The sequence below is a fragment of the Myotis myotis genome, unplaced genomic scaffold (genome assembly GCF_014108235.1).
Source record: "Myotis myotis isolate mMyoMyo1 unplaced genomic scaffold, mMyoMyo1.p scaffold_m19_p_12, whole genome shotgun sequence".
In the NCBI taxonomy this organism is placed as follows: domain Eukaryota; kingdom Metazoa; phylum Chordata; class Mammalia; order Chiroptera; family Vespertilionidae; genus Myotis; species Myotis myotis.
This window is the reverse complement of record NW_023416316.1, coordinates 31,631,905-31,649,978: the sequence shown is the minus strand read 5'-3', so window position 1 is coordinate 31,649,978 and position 18,074 is coordinate 31,631,905. Positions and strand designations below refer to the sequence as shown.

The window sequence follows — 18,074 nt, the reverse complement described above, 5'->3', positions numbered from 1 at the left end:
GAGCTACTCTGGCCGGGCAACAATTCTTTATTTTAAATTTCCATGGCTGCACAAGTCAGACCTGTGCCCTCTAACCAACTTTCTCGTTGCAAATGTTCCTGAACCAATGGATTTGGGTGATGAGAAACTCATGATGCAATAATTTGAATTAGAAAAAAAAATTCTTTACATGCTAGCAAAGTTGTAAAGTGATAGAACTGAAAGGGCGGGACACTGACAGGGAAGTAGAACCCATCAGTGGACAGCTGCACAACTGTACAGGCTGCTGTGAGGAACTTTGGTACGCTCCTGAAGATGAGCGTGTCAGGAGGACACTCTCAATGGAGAGTGGGGAAGGAGAGCAGATATATCTGTGCTGGCCCCTTCTGGATTATGTATGACCTACACTTCCTCATGGTGTAAAGAGCCTTGCCTCACATTAATGAATTACTTTCTGATCATGTTTCATGGAGGAGTTACAGCCCCTTATAAGCTGGCAGGCTAGGTTTTTTGTTGTTTTTTTTTCCCCGTGAAATGTTCCTGAGTCCACACAGTATAGAAATTTAGTTTTAAACCTAAACCGTATCATTGGTTTTGGATCCTTGGGACCAGGATTTTGAGGTAAATCAGACCTGACTGGCCTCTCTACTCCTGTGTGCCTGTCTTCACCAGCCTTTCTGTCTCCCTGCTCACGTCTCTCATGCCTTCCCAGTCAGGCCTTGCCTTCTCCACACGATGCAATATGGAAAAAGTGGTTCTTGACATGGTAGCTTGGGGAGTTACTTCTGCTCTACTGGGTATTTCCTTCCACCTATCACAGAGTAGGTGTTCAATGGACATTTGGAATAAATGAGGGAGAGAATGAAGACCTGTAAGGGTTCATCTGGAATATCTGAGAAATATTCTCCAACCCTCAACCTAGGTGAGCTCACATTCACTCTGCATTGTACGACTTGGCCACTATTAACTGCTTTTAATCAAACAATAGTGCTCTATTTCCATCTCCTTGCATAATGCCTGGCACTAAGTCAGAGCTCAATACATATTTGTTGAATCAATAAATGTCATGGTTGCCCTAACCGGTTTGGCTCAGTGGATAGAGCATCGGCCTGCGGACTGAAAAGTCCCAGGTTCGATTCCGGTCAAGGGCATGTACCTTGGTTGTGGGCACATCTCCAGTAGGGAGTGTGCAGGAGGCAGCGGAATCGATGTTTCTCTCTCATCGATGTTTCTAACTCTCTATCCCTCTCCCTTCCTCTCTGAACAAATCAATAAAATATATATATCTTTAAAAAAAAATGTCATGGTTTATGTCAAAGAATTTTGGCTCTTGGAGGAAAAGAAGCAAACAGGGCCTTGACTTTGCAAACCCAGGAAACGAATGAATATTAAGAAGTCTCCCAGTGCATTTCCCTGCTTCCTGATTTAATCATTCCTAGTAATCATCTACCTTGTTCCTGACCACTCTGGGAGGCTCCTTAACCATGTGATTCATAGGGCTTCCTTAAGAAACCTCTATCTTTATTTACTGCCAAAGGACACACAGTGTGCATCTTCTCCTCTCTCTCTCTCCCTTTTAAAGGAAGAAGAACAGTTAGACACGCCAAGGCTGTAAGTGGCTTCCCAGTCAAACACATTAGCCCATGCGTGGCGTCCAATTAGACACCTCCAGATCCAGATCCCAGCTTAGAGTGAAAACCATGCTGCACTCTGTCTACCTAAATCTGCAATTTGAAGAAAGAATTTTATGCTCTGTGGCACAATAGGGACTTGCGGTTCATGCTCACAATAATCTTTTCTATATAAAATTCCAAATACTCCCACCTTTTATTTTATTTTTTTTTAATTTGACAAATAGCAGTTTGGCTAGCACCCAAGGCCCAGCTTCTCATCAACATCAGCAGTGTCTGGATAAGATGGGTCAGCGAGCACCACCACCCTCATTTTAAATTAAGGGACTGTGGAATGAAAGCTTTATTCCTGCCCTTTAAGGGCCTGACCACTAAGGTTAGGTCACCAAATTAAAAGTAAAGTAACACGTTCAGATTTGCCTGGTGTAAGTAATTTATCTTCTCTCTCTCTCTCTCTCTCTCTCTCTCTCTCTCTCTCTCTCTCTCTCTTTCACATTGGTCTTTTAAAAATTTTTCCTGGACTTTTCTATGTTGGAAGTGTGTGATTACTAAGCCAATCTTTTTACTTGTTATAGGTCCGCCCCCCCCCCCCCCAACTGTTATCACTGCTTCAGGTAAATGCCTTTATTAACGGTTGGCTCCAGGGAAATCATGGTGGGTGAGCTGTAAGCCCGATCAAAGACAGACAAGCCTTGTGGGATTTTCTAAAGGAACTGCAAGACAGGTCAAATAATGGCAGTTACCTGGGAATTTTGCCCCCTCCATAGGCTGTTAGGTTGCTAGTTTTCATTGTGATTTCAGAGTTGTTTTTCAAGACTATCCTGAGTCTGCGGAGAGTGGAATAGGACTAGGCAATTAAGACACCAGAATGCTTGCTGTTCTAATTGGAATTTAGTTTTGTTACACACACAAGACACTCTCCGGATTGCTATGAGGCTTTGATTATTTTCCAGAGTTTTAAAAAAATGATTTTGACAATTTTCCCCAGCATTCTTGTTGCTTTTATGAGAGAGAGCTTTGGAGGTCCTTACTCCACCATCCTGTTAATGTCACCAACAACCTCAGATTTAAATAGGAAAGTCAGATATGTCACAAGGGAGAATCTGTATGATCAAGTGATAAGTAGTATCAGATTTTTTTCTGTATCCTCCCAAACCAAAAAATATGTATATTACCTGAGTCATTAGTACATGTGGCTACTAAATATTTGAAAAGTAACTAGTGCCACTGAGAACCTGAAAGTCAATTTTACTTAAATTTTAACTAATTTAAATTTTAAAATGAACATGAGAGATTCATTCATTGGAAAACATTTAAGTATGTTTGAAACTTGGGTATGAATCTACTTTTTCAACTATACATTTTATGAAACCTAAATACAGATTAAGTATTTCTGATAAAAACCTAGCATTAAAATTGGCGTGTACTGTTAAGTATAAAAACACACTGGATTTTAAAGACTTAGTATGAAACAAAGGATGTAATGAAAGCATCTCAGTAACTTTACATTAATCGCAGGTTGAAATGATAATGTTTTTAGTATTTCAGGTTAAATAATCTATATTGCAAAATTAATTAAACCCGTTTCATTTTACTTTTTTTTAATTAAAAAATTTTTTTTATCCTCACCCAAGGACATTTTTTCCATTAATTTTTAGAGAGAGTGGAAGGGAGAGGTAGAAACAGAGAGAAACACCAATGTTGGAGAGACACATCAATTGGATGCCTCCCGCATGTTCCCTATGAGGGTCAGGAGCCTGGAACTGAGGTACATGCCCTTTACCAGAATTGAAACTGGGACCCTTCAGGCCACAGGCTGATGCTCTATCCACTGAGCTAAACTGGCTAGAGCTCATTTTACATGTTTAATGAATTTATAGAAAAATGTGAAATTACATATGTGGCTTATACATACATATTGGACAGATCTATCCTAGTTAGTCTTCAGTTAATATCTACTTTTATCCACAATATTATGCCACATTCCAATGCCTTAATTACTAATGAGTAAGTGCCCTTCCTTCCCCCAACACACACACACACACACACACACACACACACACACACACACACACACACTTGTTTTTGAAGGGAATCATTTCAGGAATGCTTGAATGAGGAAAAAACAAAATCATTAAGCACATCCCCTCTGAGATGTCATGGAAATGACATGGTTTATAGTCATGCACGTTATTTTCCTTTAGAATTAAGTAGGTCTAGAGATGATCATACAGATCTGAGGAAAAAAACAGAGAATGCAATTTTTTCAATTTTTTAAATGTCCTTCACAAAAGCAAAGTACTGTATTGTCGTGGGTTTTCTGTGTTTTAATTCACTGATAGGGGGGGAAAAAGCATCTGATAGCTCCAGCCAAACTTGCCCTGAACTATGTGAAAACCTACTTAATAACCTGAGTGTGATTACGTTGACCTCCCTGACTAGTGTGTTAGAGAAACAATACTCTTCCTCTTCACTTTGCATAATTTCTTCCAACCTCAGAACTATTATATTCAAAGAATCTGGGTTAGAAGTCCATGCCAATGTTCTTGCGCTTATATGACCTCTCAAATTTTAACCTCCATTGAACAAACTCTCCATACCTGACTGGCACACCAGACAATTCGCGGAGCAGGTCAGCCTTCCTCTGTGTGTGAGCAGGATGGAGGCACATTTCCCGTCTGGTCTTGCCTCCAGACTTTCCTAAGTGGTTTCCACCCAACTGATTTCCTCATGAGCATAAGGCAACCTGAGTTGGGATTCTGAGGGCCATCTTCCGTAAAGGTGTTCTTTCAAAAACTTGCCTGAATTTTCACCCTTGGAAATTCTGAACTTCATCTGACTTCTCTTGCTGTCCTTCTCTCTCTTCTCTGGATCCTTCCACCTCCATTGAGTTTGGAAAAATCTTTCAGTCACTCTATTCTAAAAAGTCATACCCCAAATATGAAGACTTGGCAAATGTGGTATTTTTCAAATGGGGAAACGATGGGTTTTTTAAAAAAGTGATGCTGAAATAATTGGGTGTCCAGGTAGAAAAAACAAAAAACTTGACTCCCACTTACACTATACATAAAAATCAATTTCAGGGGACTAGAAGCCTTAATGCAGAAGCAAGGACAAGCTTTTAGAAAATATGGGAGGGCATCTTCATGATCTTGCGGGTTAGGAATTGATTTCTTTTTAAATTTTTCAATTACAGTTCACATTGAATATTGTTTTATATTAGTTTCAGATATACAGCATAGTGGTTAGACATTTATATAATTTATGAAGTAATCCCAAGATAAGTCTAGTACCCACCTGGCACCATAGATGATTATTACAATATTATTAACTATATTCCCTAGGCTGTCCTTGACATTCCTGTGACTAGTTTGTAACTGCCAATGTGTACTTCTTCTTCCTTTTACCTTTTTCATCTAGCCCTCCAACAACCCCTCCCATCTGGCAACTATTAGTTTTTTCTCTCTAAGGAAAAAAATATTTTTAAAAAAGCTATTGATTTTTAGAGAAAGAAAACATCAACTTGATGTTCCACTTACTTAGACATTCATTGGTTGATTTTTGTATGTGCCCTGACTGGGGATTAAACCTTCAGCCTTGGCATATTGGGAGATCAACTGGGCTATGCAGCCAGGGCCAAGGAAAAGATCTCTGAAACAGGATATTTAAACAGAAAAACACCTGATAAATGGGACTCAGTGTAATTCACTTTGTTCATCAGAATATTCCAGTGAAAGACAGCTTCAGTGATAGAAGACATTTGCAAACCATATAACTGAGAAAAGGTTTGTATTTGAAACATGTAAAGAACTCTCTTAAATCAATAAAAAAAGGACAAAATCCAGTAAAGAAAATGGGCAAAAGACTTGAACAAGTATTTCATAAAAGAGGCATCTAATGGCCAATAACATACAGAAATGAAGTTTAATTATAATTTTGTTTAACAGTGATATACTACTATACATACACTTACCAGAATCACTGAAATTAAAAGCCAGATCAATACTGGTGAGGCTGTGGAGTAATAGGAACTCACACTCTGTGGATGGGAGTGTAACTTGGTAAAACCACTTAGGAAACCGGTTTGGCCTTATTGCTAAAGTTGAAAACATACTAGCATATATGCATTTCCAATAACCTAGCAATTCCACATCTTAGATAGAACTCCAGAATAAACTTGTTACATAGGCATCGGGAGACATGTACAACAGTATTCATAGCTTTGTTGTTTGTAAAAGCTCCCGAAAGCTCCAAATTTAACTGTCCACTAAACAGTAAAAATAAACAGTGTAATATTTACGGAGAATACAGTATATCAATGGAAGTGGATGAATTCCAGTTTACATGCAACACGGAAGCAGCCGGATCTTAGACATTTTAAGCTGGATCAAAGAAGCCAGTTATAGACTTTGGATTCCAGAGAAACCAAGATGGCGGCATAGGTTAACGCCGGAGATCGCTGCCTCAAACAACCACTTCAGAGATATAACTAAAGGACAGAACGGACATCACCCAGAACCACGGGAAGGCTGGCTGAGTGGAAATTCTACAACTAGGAGGAAAGAGAATATCATACCCAGACTCAGAGGAGGCGCAGTGCTGAAGTGAAATACTCAGATCCCCGGGGACCCGCCCCGCCCAAGCCCTGCACAGAACCATTTGCCGGATAGCCTCAGGCAAACGCTAGATTAGCACCGCCCTAAAGATCCAGCACAGAAGCCCTCCCACTACAGACACAGCAGACTCTCATAGCCAGTTAGCCTGGAGGTCAAATCACCCCGGTATTGCTGACATCAATCAAGGCTTAAAGGCAACAAGACTGCGGACAAAGACCACTAGGGGGTGCACCAAGAAAGCATAAAAAATGCGGAGACAAAGAAACAGGACAAAACTGTCAATGGAGGATATTGAGTTCAGAACCACACTTTTAAGGTCTCTTAAGAACTGTCTAGAAGATGCCGATAAACTTAGTAAGGCCCTCGAAAAGACTGGTGAGACCGCCGATAAATGTAGTGAGATCCTCAAGAAATCTAATGAGACCCTCGATGTTGTGATAAAGAACCAACTAGAAATTAAGCATACACTGACTGAAATAAACAATATTATACAGACACCCAACAGCAGACCAGAGGAGCGCAAGAATCAAGTCAAAGATTCGAAATGCGAAGAAGCAAAAAACACCCAACTGGAAAAGCAAAATGAAAAAAGAATCCGAAAATATGAAGATAGTGTAAGGAGCCTCTGGGACAGCTTCAAGCGCACCAACATCAGAATTATAGGGGTGCCAGAGGATGAGAGAGAGCAAGATATTGAAAACCTATTTAAAGAAATAATGACAGAAAACTTCCCCCACCTGGTGAAAGAAATAGACCTACAGGTCCAGGAAGCGCAGAGAACCCCAAACAAAAGGAATCCAAAGAGGACCACACCAAGACACATCATAATTAAAATGCCAAGAGCAAAAGACAAAGAGAGAATCTTAAAAGCAGCAAGAGAAAGAAACCCAGTTACCTACAAGGGAATACCCATACGACTGTCAGCTGATTTCTCAACAGAAACTTTGCAGGCCAGAAGGGAATGGCAAGAAATATTCAAAGTGATGAATACCAAGAACCTACAACCAAGATTACTTTATCCAGCAAAGCTATCATTCAGAATGGAAGGTCAGATAAAGAGCTTCACAGATAAGGAAAAGCTAAAGGAGTTCATCACCACCAAACCAGTATTATATGAAATGCTGAAAGGTATCCTTTAAGAAGAGGAAGAAGAAAAAAAAAGGTAAAGATACAAATTATGAACAACAAATATGCATCTATCAACAAGTGAATCTAAGAATCAAGTGAATAAATAATCTGGTGATCATAATAGAATCAGGGACATAGAAAGGGAATGGACTGACTATTCTTGGGAGGGAAAGGGGTGTGGGAGATGCGGGAAGAGACTGGACAAAAATTGTGCACCTATGGAAGAGGACAGTGGGTGGGGAGTGAGGGCGGAGGGTGGGGCGGGAGCTGGGAGGAGGGGAGTTATGGGGGGAGAAAAAAAGAGGAACAAATGTAATAATCTGAACAATAAAGATTTAATTAAAAAAAATAAATTAAAAAAAAAAAAAAGAAGCCAGTTATAAAATGATTCAGCTTGCTTACTTCCATATAAACATTTTGCAATGAGCAAAGCATTTTTCTTGTATATTTCTACTTGCAAAAAGTTAAAAATCAGGAAATGGTGGTGCTTGGGGATTCATAACTAGAAGTTAAAGTGTAAGCAAAGCAGGGAAGCAATGACTATAAAGCTGGGTGGGGTAGCTGTGACCCTCGGGGAGGGAGGCGGTTATGACAGAAGGCTGGCAGTTGGGGCCTCAGAGCGGAGGGATGGCAACATCCTATTTCTTAACCTGGGTGGCACTTTATAGTAAGCTATTTGGTTCTGTGTATTTCTGCATGTCAATTTCACAATGAAAAAATTTTATTAAATAACATCTCTCCCCACTTACAACCCCAGTCTTGTCTCCCCTGAGCCCGTCTCTCTCTCTCTCCTCTGTTCTCTCAGTCAAAGGAATGTTCCTTCTGCCCTCATTGTCTCCAGTCTCTTAACTCCCACTCATGACATAAACTGCCCCTACCTTCTCCCCCACATCATGAGGAATTGGCAAATCAAATGAACTGATCTCATTCTAGGTGCTCTGTTCCCTAGGGGAGTTTTTGCTGTTGACCTGGTAGCTCTCTTTTCCCTTGGCTCCCCCGACCCTTCTGACCCTTCCATCTGACTTCTGCAGTTTTTCTGCTCATTCAACACACGTGCCTCCCAGCTTTCCCTCCAGGAGGCCCCCAGATGGATGATGCCTCCTTTTAGGCTCCAGTGCAGCTCTGCATCCATTTCCTGCTTCATCTCCTTCTTTATCCAGGTGTAAAAATCACCTGAATTTCAACCAACAGGCCTCACAACGAATTCACTCTCTTCCTCACTCCAACCCTATTTCCAGATTTCCTTTCTAATAAACTTCCCAGTTGACATCTGAAGCTAGAAATGTTGACTCACCACTCTCCTTCCCCTGCCCCAGCACCAAAGGCTACATGCTTATGTTCATTCTGTATGCGAGGCTCTTACTATGGTCTTACATTTCCGTCCCCCACAAATCCATCTGTTGAGACTCTAATTCCCAATGTGGTGTAGGAGGAGGACACTTTGGGAGGTGATTGCATTATGAGGGAAGAGCCCTCATGTGTAGGAGTAGTGCGCTTATAAAAGAGGCCCCAGAGAGCTTTCTTGCATCCTTCTTCCATGTGAGGACACAACAAAAAGACGGCTGTCTCTGAGAAGGTAGGGTAACTCACCCCTCTATTCTTTTAACATTGTTTCTGTTAAGTGTTTTTGTTAAAGATGAATTGTGTTCATCCCACGGATGAGCAGCGTATGTGTGTAAGAGTTGCTGGAATTAGCTTCAGGGAGGAGGCTGACTCCAGCAACTGGATGGTCTGGCTTCGGGAGACGTGCTGACTCTCAACCATAAAAACTGTAACTTCCCTTGACCAGTTTGAGATAATCATCAGAATGGACTGTGCTAACTTACAATAGAGAACTGGCAATCCCCTAACCACTTTGTTATTTGTTCTGCTTTCTCTCTCCCTCCTAATAAAAACCCTGTGTGTACTGAGATGTGCGGATGGTCAGTGGGACAGGAGTCTGCCCTCTTCTCAGGCTGCTGGCACTTGGATAAACCGTGTCTTTCCTTGCACCAGCATCTGTCTCTTGAGTATTGGCTATCGAAGCGGCAGCCGAACTTGAGTTCAGTGTCAGTGGGTCCTCACCAGACACAGAACCTATTGCCTTAATCTTGACTTCAGAACCGTGAGAAATAAATTTCTGTTTATCAGTCACCCAGTCTGTGTGATATTTTATTATTCAGCTTGAATGGAAGAAGACAGAACTATGTTTTTTTTCTTTAACATATATGACATATTTATGACATACATTTTAAAAACTTATATTAGCTCACTTAATTCTCTCAACAACTCTAACATAGGATATTATTATCCTTCCTTACAGAGGAGAAAACTGAAATCTTCAGAGCTAACAGCTCTTATTCCAGACTCTTATCAATTCCAGTGCTGATTCCTCTCCTGGGCATATACCTGAAAACCTCAAAATCATGTATTTGCAAAGATATATGCAAATGCCCTATGCTCATTGCAGCATTATTCATAGTGAGAGGAGATTTGACTTTGGGTAGCGAGCACATGGTGCAATATACAGATCTTGTAACATAGATCTGAAACCTATATGTTCATGTTGACCAATGTCACCCCAATAAATTTAATTTAAAAAAATTCTAGTGCTGAAGGCCCTCTTATCAGCCATCGGATTTCCCTACCTGACATCAGTTTACACTGCCTTGAACCTAGTTTAGATTATTATACTAATCTCCTAACTGGTGTCCCACTGCACACACATATACACACATCTCTTTCCGTTTCTGTTCACCTTCAACAGGGGTAGTAAAGTACTCCTAAAAAATTTGATAGTATAGCCCTGGCTAGTTTGGCTCAGTGGTTAGAGCATTGGTCTGTGGACTAAAGGGTCCAGGGTTTGATTCTGGTCAAGGGCACATGCCCAGGTTTCGGGCTCGATCCCCAGTTAGGAGCCTTGCAGGAGGCAGCCGGTGGATGATTCTCTCTAATCATTGATGTTTCTCTTTCTCTCTCCTTTCCTCTCTGAAATCAATAAAAATATATATTTTTAAAAATTTGACAGTATTAATTCTGATTGGTTCCTTCTCAAATGCCTTATCGCACACAGAGGCCATGTGATCTAGTGCCAGCCTGCCCTCTTGTCCCTGGCACACATGCTCTTTCAGGCCTCTGGGCCTTGCACAGACAGTTCTTTCTGCTTTCGATGCTCTGTTCAATTGGGGACTCCCTGCCTACCCTTTAAGCCCTATCTGATATTCTCTCTCCCTCTGTGATGCTGTCACAGACTCAGTCACCCAGCTCTACCTACATTTGTTTACAAGGTATTTGGTGCCAACCTCCAGGCTTATATTTCTTTTGTTTTTGTTTTCCATCACATTATATTATAATTACAATTGCTTATTTGTTTCTGCCTGCCCTGTTCCTTGAGGGCCAGAATAGTGTATTATTCCTTCTTGAACTGGGATCTCTTTCTAGTGATGGCCATGTCTAGAGGGTAGTTAATGGTTTCTCTGAGTAAGTACCTGTCCCTGGAAATTCTTGTTGAAAAGCAAGCATGGGAAGAAATAGCCTGGTCACCATTGATTGGTGTTGGTGTGCAGTGATCTGCTAGGTTTGAGATGCCCTGCTCTGCACCCTGAAACCTGGAGATGCTCTGTTTTGATAGAAGGAGTGAGGGATAGAAAACAGGGAAGTCAGTCATTAGCACCACCACCACCAACAAAACAACACAAAGAACAGAAGAGCAGGGCCGCTGTTGATGTGTCCTCCTCACGGACTGAGCAGCCAGTTGCTTGTGACATGGACCTTTCTCCTTAGCAGACACTTTTGTCTTGCTGCCGTGTTTACTTTGCCTCTTTATCCCATTCCATCCCTTTAATACTCTTGGACCATAATAGGCCTTTTGCTCTATGCTTTTCTTCTCATTTAGCCCTTCTGAAGGTGATAAAGATATGCCACCCCGGCTCTAGCTGGCCTGGCTCAGTGGATAGAGCATCAGCTTGTGACTGAAGGGTCCCGGGTTCAATTCTGGTCAAGGGCACATGCCCAGGGTTGCAGCCTTGGTCCCTTGTGGGGAGCGTGCAGGAGGCAGCCAATCAGTGATTCTCTCATTGTTGATGGGTTTTTTTTTTCCTCTCTCTCCTTCCTCTCTGAAATTAATAAAAAAATATATTAAAAAAAAGATATGCCACCCCAAATATGACACTTGGGCATAAGAGTTTTTTGAGAAGATGGGAAAACCAAGATAGTGGCATAGGTAAACACTGGAGATTGCTGCTTAGCACAACCACTTCAAGAATACAACTAAAAGATGGAACGGACACCATCCAGAACCACAGGAAGGCTGGCTGAGTGGAAATTCTACAACTAGAAGGAAAGAGAAAAGCATACCGAGACTCAGAGGAGGTGTGGTGTGGAAGTAAAGTACAGAGGTACGGAGGCGCACGCAGAGAGGGCTGGTGGCTGAGGACACGGTTGTCTTTTTCAATCAGTAGTGAGTCTCAAGCTCTGAGCTCCAGTTCTGGGTGAGTCTCTGGGGACCCAGACTCATACGGGAGAAACTGGACTGTCTGGCATCGGTTGGAACTCGAGGGCAGCTTTCTCTCAGAGGCACTCGCAGCGATTGATTGCCGGGGCCTCTGAGGGCAGGACTGAGAGCAGCCATACTGCTTGCTCCGCCCGCCCTATTGATCCCCTGGGACCCCGCCCTGCCCAAGCTGTGCACGAAGGCTTTTGCCTATGAAAGGCCTGGCCCTTTGTAATCTGAAAATTATTTAACAAACTGCAGCTGCCCTAAGGCCCCAGGGCAACTTGCATTGCTTTACAGCTGGCTTCTGCTGGGTAGCCTCAGGCAGAGGCTAAATTAGCACCTCCTTAGATCCAAGAGCCAGTGTACCCAGTGGTCAGAGTGGGACCATCCAATTATAACTCAGATCTATAAGGGACACACTCAGGGGGCAGACTCAGTGAGCACCAAAGCCCCACTGAAGCAAATCTTGCCCCAGAAGGGTGTCTTCAGCACAGAAGTTCTCCCACCATAGATACAGCTGATTCTCACAGCCAATTGGCCTTGAGGTCAAATCCTCCCAGTGTTACCTACAACAATCAAGGCTTAACTACAACAAGACTGTGCACAAAGCCCACAAGGGGGTGCACCAAGAGTGTCTACCTCAGGTAATTGGGGAGGCTGAGCCACAGGGCCCTATAGGACACTTAGCACAGAAAGCCACTCTATCGACACAGCGAAGCATAAAAAATGCCGAGACAAAGAAACAGGACACAAGTGACAGAAATGGAGGAAAGCAAACTACTGGATATAGAGTTCAAAACCACACTTTTAAGGTTTTTCAAGAATTTTCTAGAAACTGTCGATAAACTCAATGAGACCCTCAAGAAATCTAGTGAGACCCTCGATGTTGTGATAAAGGACCAACTAGAAATTTAGCATACACTGACTGAAATAAAGAATATTATACAGACTCCCAACAGCAGACTAGAAGATCGCAAGAATCAAGTCAAAGATTTGAAATACGCAGAAGCAAAAAACACCAAGCCGGAAAAGCAAAATGAAAAAAGAATACGAAAATAGTGTAAGGAGCCTCTGGGACAGCTTCAAGTGCACCAACATCCGAATTATAGGGGTGCCAGAAGAAGAGAGAGAGCAAGATATTGAAAACCTATTTGAAGAAATAATGACAGAAAACTTCCCCTACCTGGTGAAAGAAATAGACTTCCAAGTCCAGGAAGCGCAGAGAACCCCAAACAAAAGGAATCCAAAGAGGACCACACCAAGACACTTCATAATTAAAATGCCAAGAGCAAAAGACAAAGAGAGAATCCTAAAAGCAGCAAGAGAAAGACAGTCAGTTACCTACAAGGGAGTACCCATACGACTGTCAGCTGATTTCTCAACAGAAACTTTGCAGGCCAGAAGAGAGTGGCAAGAAATATTTAAAGTGATGAATGCCAAGAACTTACAACCAAGATTACTTTATCCAGCAAAGCTATCATTCAGAATTGAAGGCCAGATAAAGAGCTTCACAGATAAGAAAAATCTAAAGGAGTTCATCACCACCAAACCAGGATTATATGAAATGCTGAAAGGTTTCATATAGGAAGAAGAAAAAGGTAAGAAGTGGAAGAAGAAGAAAAAGGTAAAGATACAAATTATGAACACCAAATACACATCTATCAACAAGTGAATCTGAAAATCAAGTGAATAAATAATCTGATGAACAGAATGAACTGGTGATTATAATAGAGTCAGGGACATAGAAAGGGAATGGACTGATTATTCTTGGGGGGGAAAGGGGTGTGGGGGATGCCGGAAGAGCCTGTACAATAATCGTACACCTATGGATGAGGACAGTGGGTGGGGAGTGAGGGCAGAGGGTGGGGTGGGAACTGGGTGGAGGGGAGTTATGGCAGAAAAAAGAGGAACAAATGTAATAATCTGAACAATAAAGATTTAATTAAAAAAACAAAAAAACCCCCAAATACACATCTATCAACAAGAGAATCTAAAAATCAAGTGAATAAATAATCTGATGAACAGAATAAACTGATGATTATAATAGAATCAGGGGCATAGAAAGGGAGTGGACTGACTATTCTTAGGGGGGAAAGGGGTGAGGGGGATGCGGGAAGAGACTAGACAAAAATCATGCACCTATGGATGAGGGGGTGGGGCAGGGGGCGGAGTGAGGGTGGATGGTGGGGTGAGAACCGGGTGGAGGTTAGCGATGGGGGGAAAAAAGAGGAACAACTATAATAATCTGAACATTAAAGATTTAATTTAAAAAAAAAAGTTTTTTGAGCTAAAGGCAATTGACAAAAAGCAGACATAGAAAGAGCACTTTCTCTTCCCTACCTTCCCTAAAACAGGGCATACATTTCCCTGGTACATGTGTCACCCTCTCGGTGACTAGAAAGAGGTAAACTAGAAAGAGGTAAACAGCCCTTATCACTGGAAACAGAGATGGCATTGAGGTAAGATTGCATAAACAAACCTTATCTTCCATTAGTTCCCCCTATTTACTTCCCAGTTTCCCACAATACATTGGCCCTAAAAGTCCAACCTCTCTTTCCTTTGTTTAGACACTTCTTCACATTTACCCATTCTTTGTTAAAAAGGTATATGATGCCCTGTTTCTCTATAGATGTTGCTATCTCTCTCTTCCTCTCTCTCTAAAAAAATCAATAAAAACATATATATATATATTTAAAAAGGTATATAAGCCCCCGAGTCTTACTGCTTTCTTGAGTTTTTTATTTCTTTTCTATAAAGCCCAGTGCAGGTAAAATTAAAAATATTAATAAAATTTGTATAACTCTTTTCCTGTAAATCTATCATTTATCAGTTTAATTCACAGACCCCAGGCACTGAATCTAAGAGGGTAGAGAAAATATCTTTTTTCCTCCCGCTACACTTATAACTTATGGGATGAGCATCACTGTGACCTCTGTGCAGGCAACTGGAGTGAGGCTCCCGGAAATTTTAATAACTTGTGAGTGAAAGAGTCAGGATTTGTGTCACAGCCATTTTACCTTCCTTGTTCCTCTTTTGCTAATGCCTAAAAGTTTGTTTTGCCTGTTTAGTGGCTCTGAAGTCCAAGGAACTGCAGGCTTCCATGTTGAATATTGGCTCAGGAAAGGAAGCACATTTAGGAACAGCCCTGAAAAATCCCCAGGCCAGCCCCAGTTGGAGCAGCCTGGTGTTTCCCAATGATGGGACTCCGGCAGCTCTGTGGCACCCAGCCCTGGGCCGAGCAGCATTAATCACTCAGCGAGTTTTGGTTGATGACATGAGACTGGTTTGTTTAACCCGGCTGCACTGGTGTGGGCACCAGGTCACCATCTCTCAGAGACTCTGGGACCTGGTTTAAGAGAGAGAAACCCTGAGGTGTGAACTACATTCAGGACCGGAATTTCCTCTGTTCTTTCTCTCTCATCCAGCCTGTAGGTACATACTGTGTCCCTGCCTGGAGCTAGTTGGACAAAAGCAGGAGAAGAGTCTTGTTTCCAAGTGATAAGGCAAGTCATCGATCAAAACAGGTTCCGGTTAAAAGAGACTTTTCAGGTTTGTCCACCCAAGAAGGAAAAAGAATAGGTTTAAAAAGTGCCATTGAAAATCTTACTGGGTCCCAATAACTCTACTGCTTTAGTTAAGCAACTTGCCAAAGAGGCAAGGAAAGAGGATTATTTAAACTTACTTGGTCTTAAAAACAGATGAAAGTTCTGCTCACCTGGAAGGCAGTGTTTCGGTAGCTGTTGGCTTCAGAGGTGGCCACAGTCCTCAGCTCCATGCTGCTCATGGAATGGGCTGCTCTCTGAGGTCCTTTCAGATGTCTGGTTGGAGGTCCTCTGTACCTGGGCAAAGGAACACAGCCTCTGCTGATGCCAGAATGCCACCTGCTGTTGTAGAAACCAGGGCACTGCTTCAGCTTGAAAATTTCAAGAGTAACCTCCTCATTGGGGCGGGGCAGGAAAGGTGGGTGGGGTGGAGGCTTTCAACTCAGCTCCCACCCACCTCATTAACCTTCCTATTTCCCCATGATCACCAGCCGGTTTTCACTCCAGGGAGAAAACTCACGTCCTGCACAAAACAGAAGAGCACACTCTCTTTACATCCATGAGTGAAATAGTCTGTTTCCTGTGGGCAGTGTCGGGGACTAGGAGTGGTGGGGGTGGCAGGGAACGTAAGGGCTGGCTGCAACCCAGTGACCATTGCGCTGTGCTGGGAAGATGCTCAGCACTTTATATTCGGTGGTCTTGATGATTTTCAAAGCAAGGCAAAACAGAGGTGTGGGAAGTTAACAATGTGCTCAGGATAATTTGGCTAATCAAGGCACGAAGAGAAGCTAAATCCAGGTTTGGTGGATTCCAAAGCCTTTTTTCCTCCATCCCTGTCTGTAGACCAGTATAGAAATGTCATACTTTGCTGAGTTTTGCTTTTAAAAATCCACCCCTAGAGAGGCAACTATGTGGGAGATAAATGAAAGGTGACCAGTGGCTCACTTAATAAAAGGACCCTTTGCTTTATGAAATTATTAGCTGTAGGATTCTTTCAAAAACAGTATATTTAAAATGAATTATTATATATCTATTAACTATGATGATTGTGTGGCCTATGTGGAAATGTAGAAAACGCTTATGAGAAGTGAAAAATAGAATTAATAAATTGAATACTACAGACCGTGGACAAAAGAATAAAAGAAACTATCCAATATTACTAGCTATTTCTGAGCTGTGATTTTATGGATGGTTGTTAGTTTCTCCTGTATACTTTGCTGAGTTTGTTTTTATTTTTATTTTATAAAGAACGCTGCTGTATGATTATCATCATGATATAGCCTGCATGTGCACGTGTGTACATGTGTACACACACACACACACACACACACACAGTGGTTAAGAGCTTGCTGGAACCACACTGCCTGGGTTCAAGTCTGGGCTCTACCACTTACTGCAGGAAACTACAGCTCAAGAGTTAAACCCAGTCTGCTGACATTTCTATACAACCTGGGAGTTAAGGAAGCTTTTTAGCCTGGCTGGAGTTGCTCAGTTGTTTGATTATAGTCCTGTACATGGAAAGGTTGCCCAACTGGTTTAATTCCTGGTCAGGGAACATAATTGGGTTGCGGGTTCACCTGCAGAAGGCAATCAATTGATATTTCTCTCTTTCTCTCTCCCTTCCTCTCTCTAAGAATGCAGTTGGATGAGAATTAAATAATAATAATAATGATAAAAAATAAAATGCATATCCTTTTTTTAAAAAAGAATGCTTTTTTAGTTTTTTAAATGGTTGAAAAAATAAAAAGGATAACTATTACATGACACATGCAAATGATATGAAATTCACATTTCAGTGCCCATAAATGAAATTTTGTTAGAATGTAAACATAGTCATTCATTTATGTATTGTCTTTAATGGCTATTGCTCCACAAATGTAGGGCTGGGTAGTTGCAACAGAGACTGCATGGCTCAAGGCTAAAATATTCACTTCCTGGCCCTTTACAGAAATTCTGTTCTTACTAACCATGTGAACTTGGACAAGTCACTGTATTCTCTGGGACTCAGATTATTCATCTACAAAATGGGAATAATAGTAACCATTTTACACTATTATTGAGATGGCAAATGTGTTAATATACTTAAAAACAAGTGGACTAATGCCTGGCATATAGTAAATTTGTTGTAAGGTAATACTTACCTTAAAATGCTACAAAAGCAAAGTGATCTCTACAAAGTGATTTGCATGTGTTTTAGTACATATTTTTATTTTTTAATTGATTTCAGAGAGGAGAGAGAGAGAGAGAGAGAGAGAGATTTGTTGTTCCACTTATTTACACATTCATTGGTTGATTCTTGTATGTGCCCAACCTGAAGATCAAACCTTAACCTTGGTGTATGGGGATGGCACTTTAAGCAATTGAGCTACCCTGCCGAGGCTAGCTACATTTTTTTTAGTTGAAGCCCGGTATACCTAAGTGTTATGCTGCATTTGCACAAAAAAGCATAGCACCCCCTGCTGAATTGGGTCAGGTCAATATCTCCCCCAAACCCCTATTGGCACTGTGGGAAAGATGACCCCTGACTTCTTCTTTACTTTGTGTTCTGGGACCCCTATTCCAAGTCCTACCCATTTATCAACACTATCCATGCTTTCCTTATGCTTTATCTCTGTATTGATTCTTTATGGATTCTCTGGTGAATAGAGACTTGGGAATTTTTTTCAGTTCTGTCCCCATAATTGTGATTTTCCAAAATAAGTAG

At 41.6% G+C, this 18,074-nt stretch overlaps 1 protein-coding gene across 1 annotated transcript in view; it reads right to left on the bottom strand.

Moving 5' to 3' along the window:
• SLC28A3 (solute carrier family 28 member 3) overlaps positions 1-16,025 on the bottom strand; it is a 59,086-nt gene extending 43,061 nt beyond the window's left edge. Inside the window, exons 1-2 of the mRNA XM_036331495.1 lie at positions 15,891-16,025; positions 15,544-15,804 (exon numbers count right to left, since the gene is read on the bottom strand). Coding sequence (XP_036187388.1) covers positions 15,544-15,804; positions 15,891-16,025 — 396 coding nt within the window. The remainder of the gene's footprint in view (positions 1-15,543; positions 15,805-15,890) is intronic.
• Positions 16,026-18,074: the final 2,049 nt, after the last annotated feature.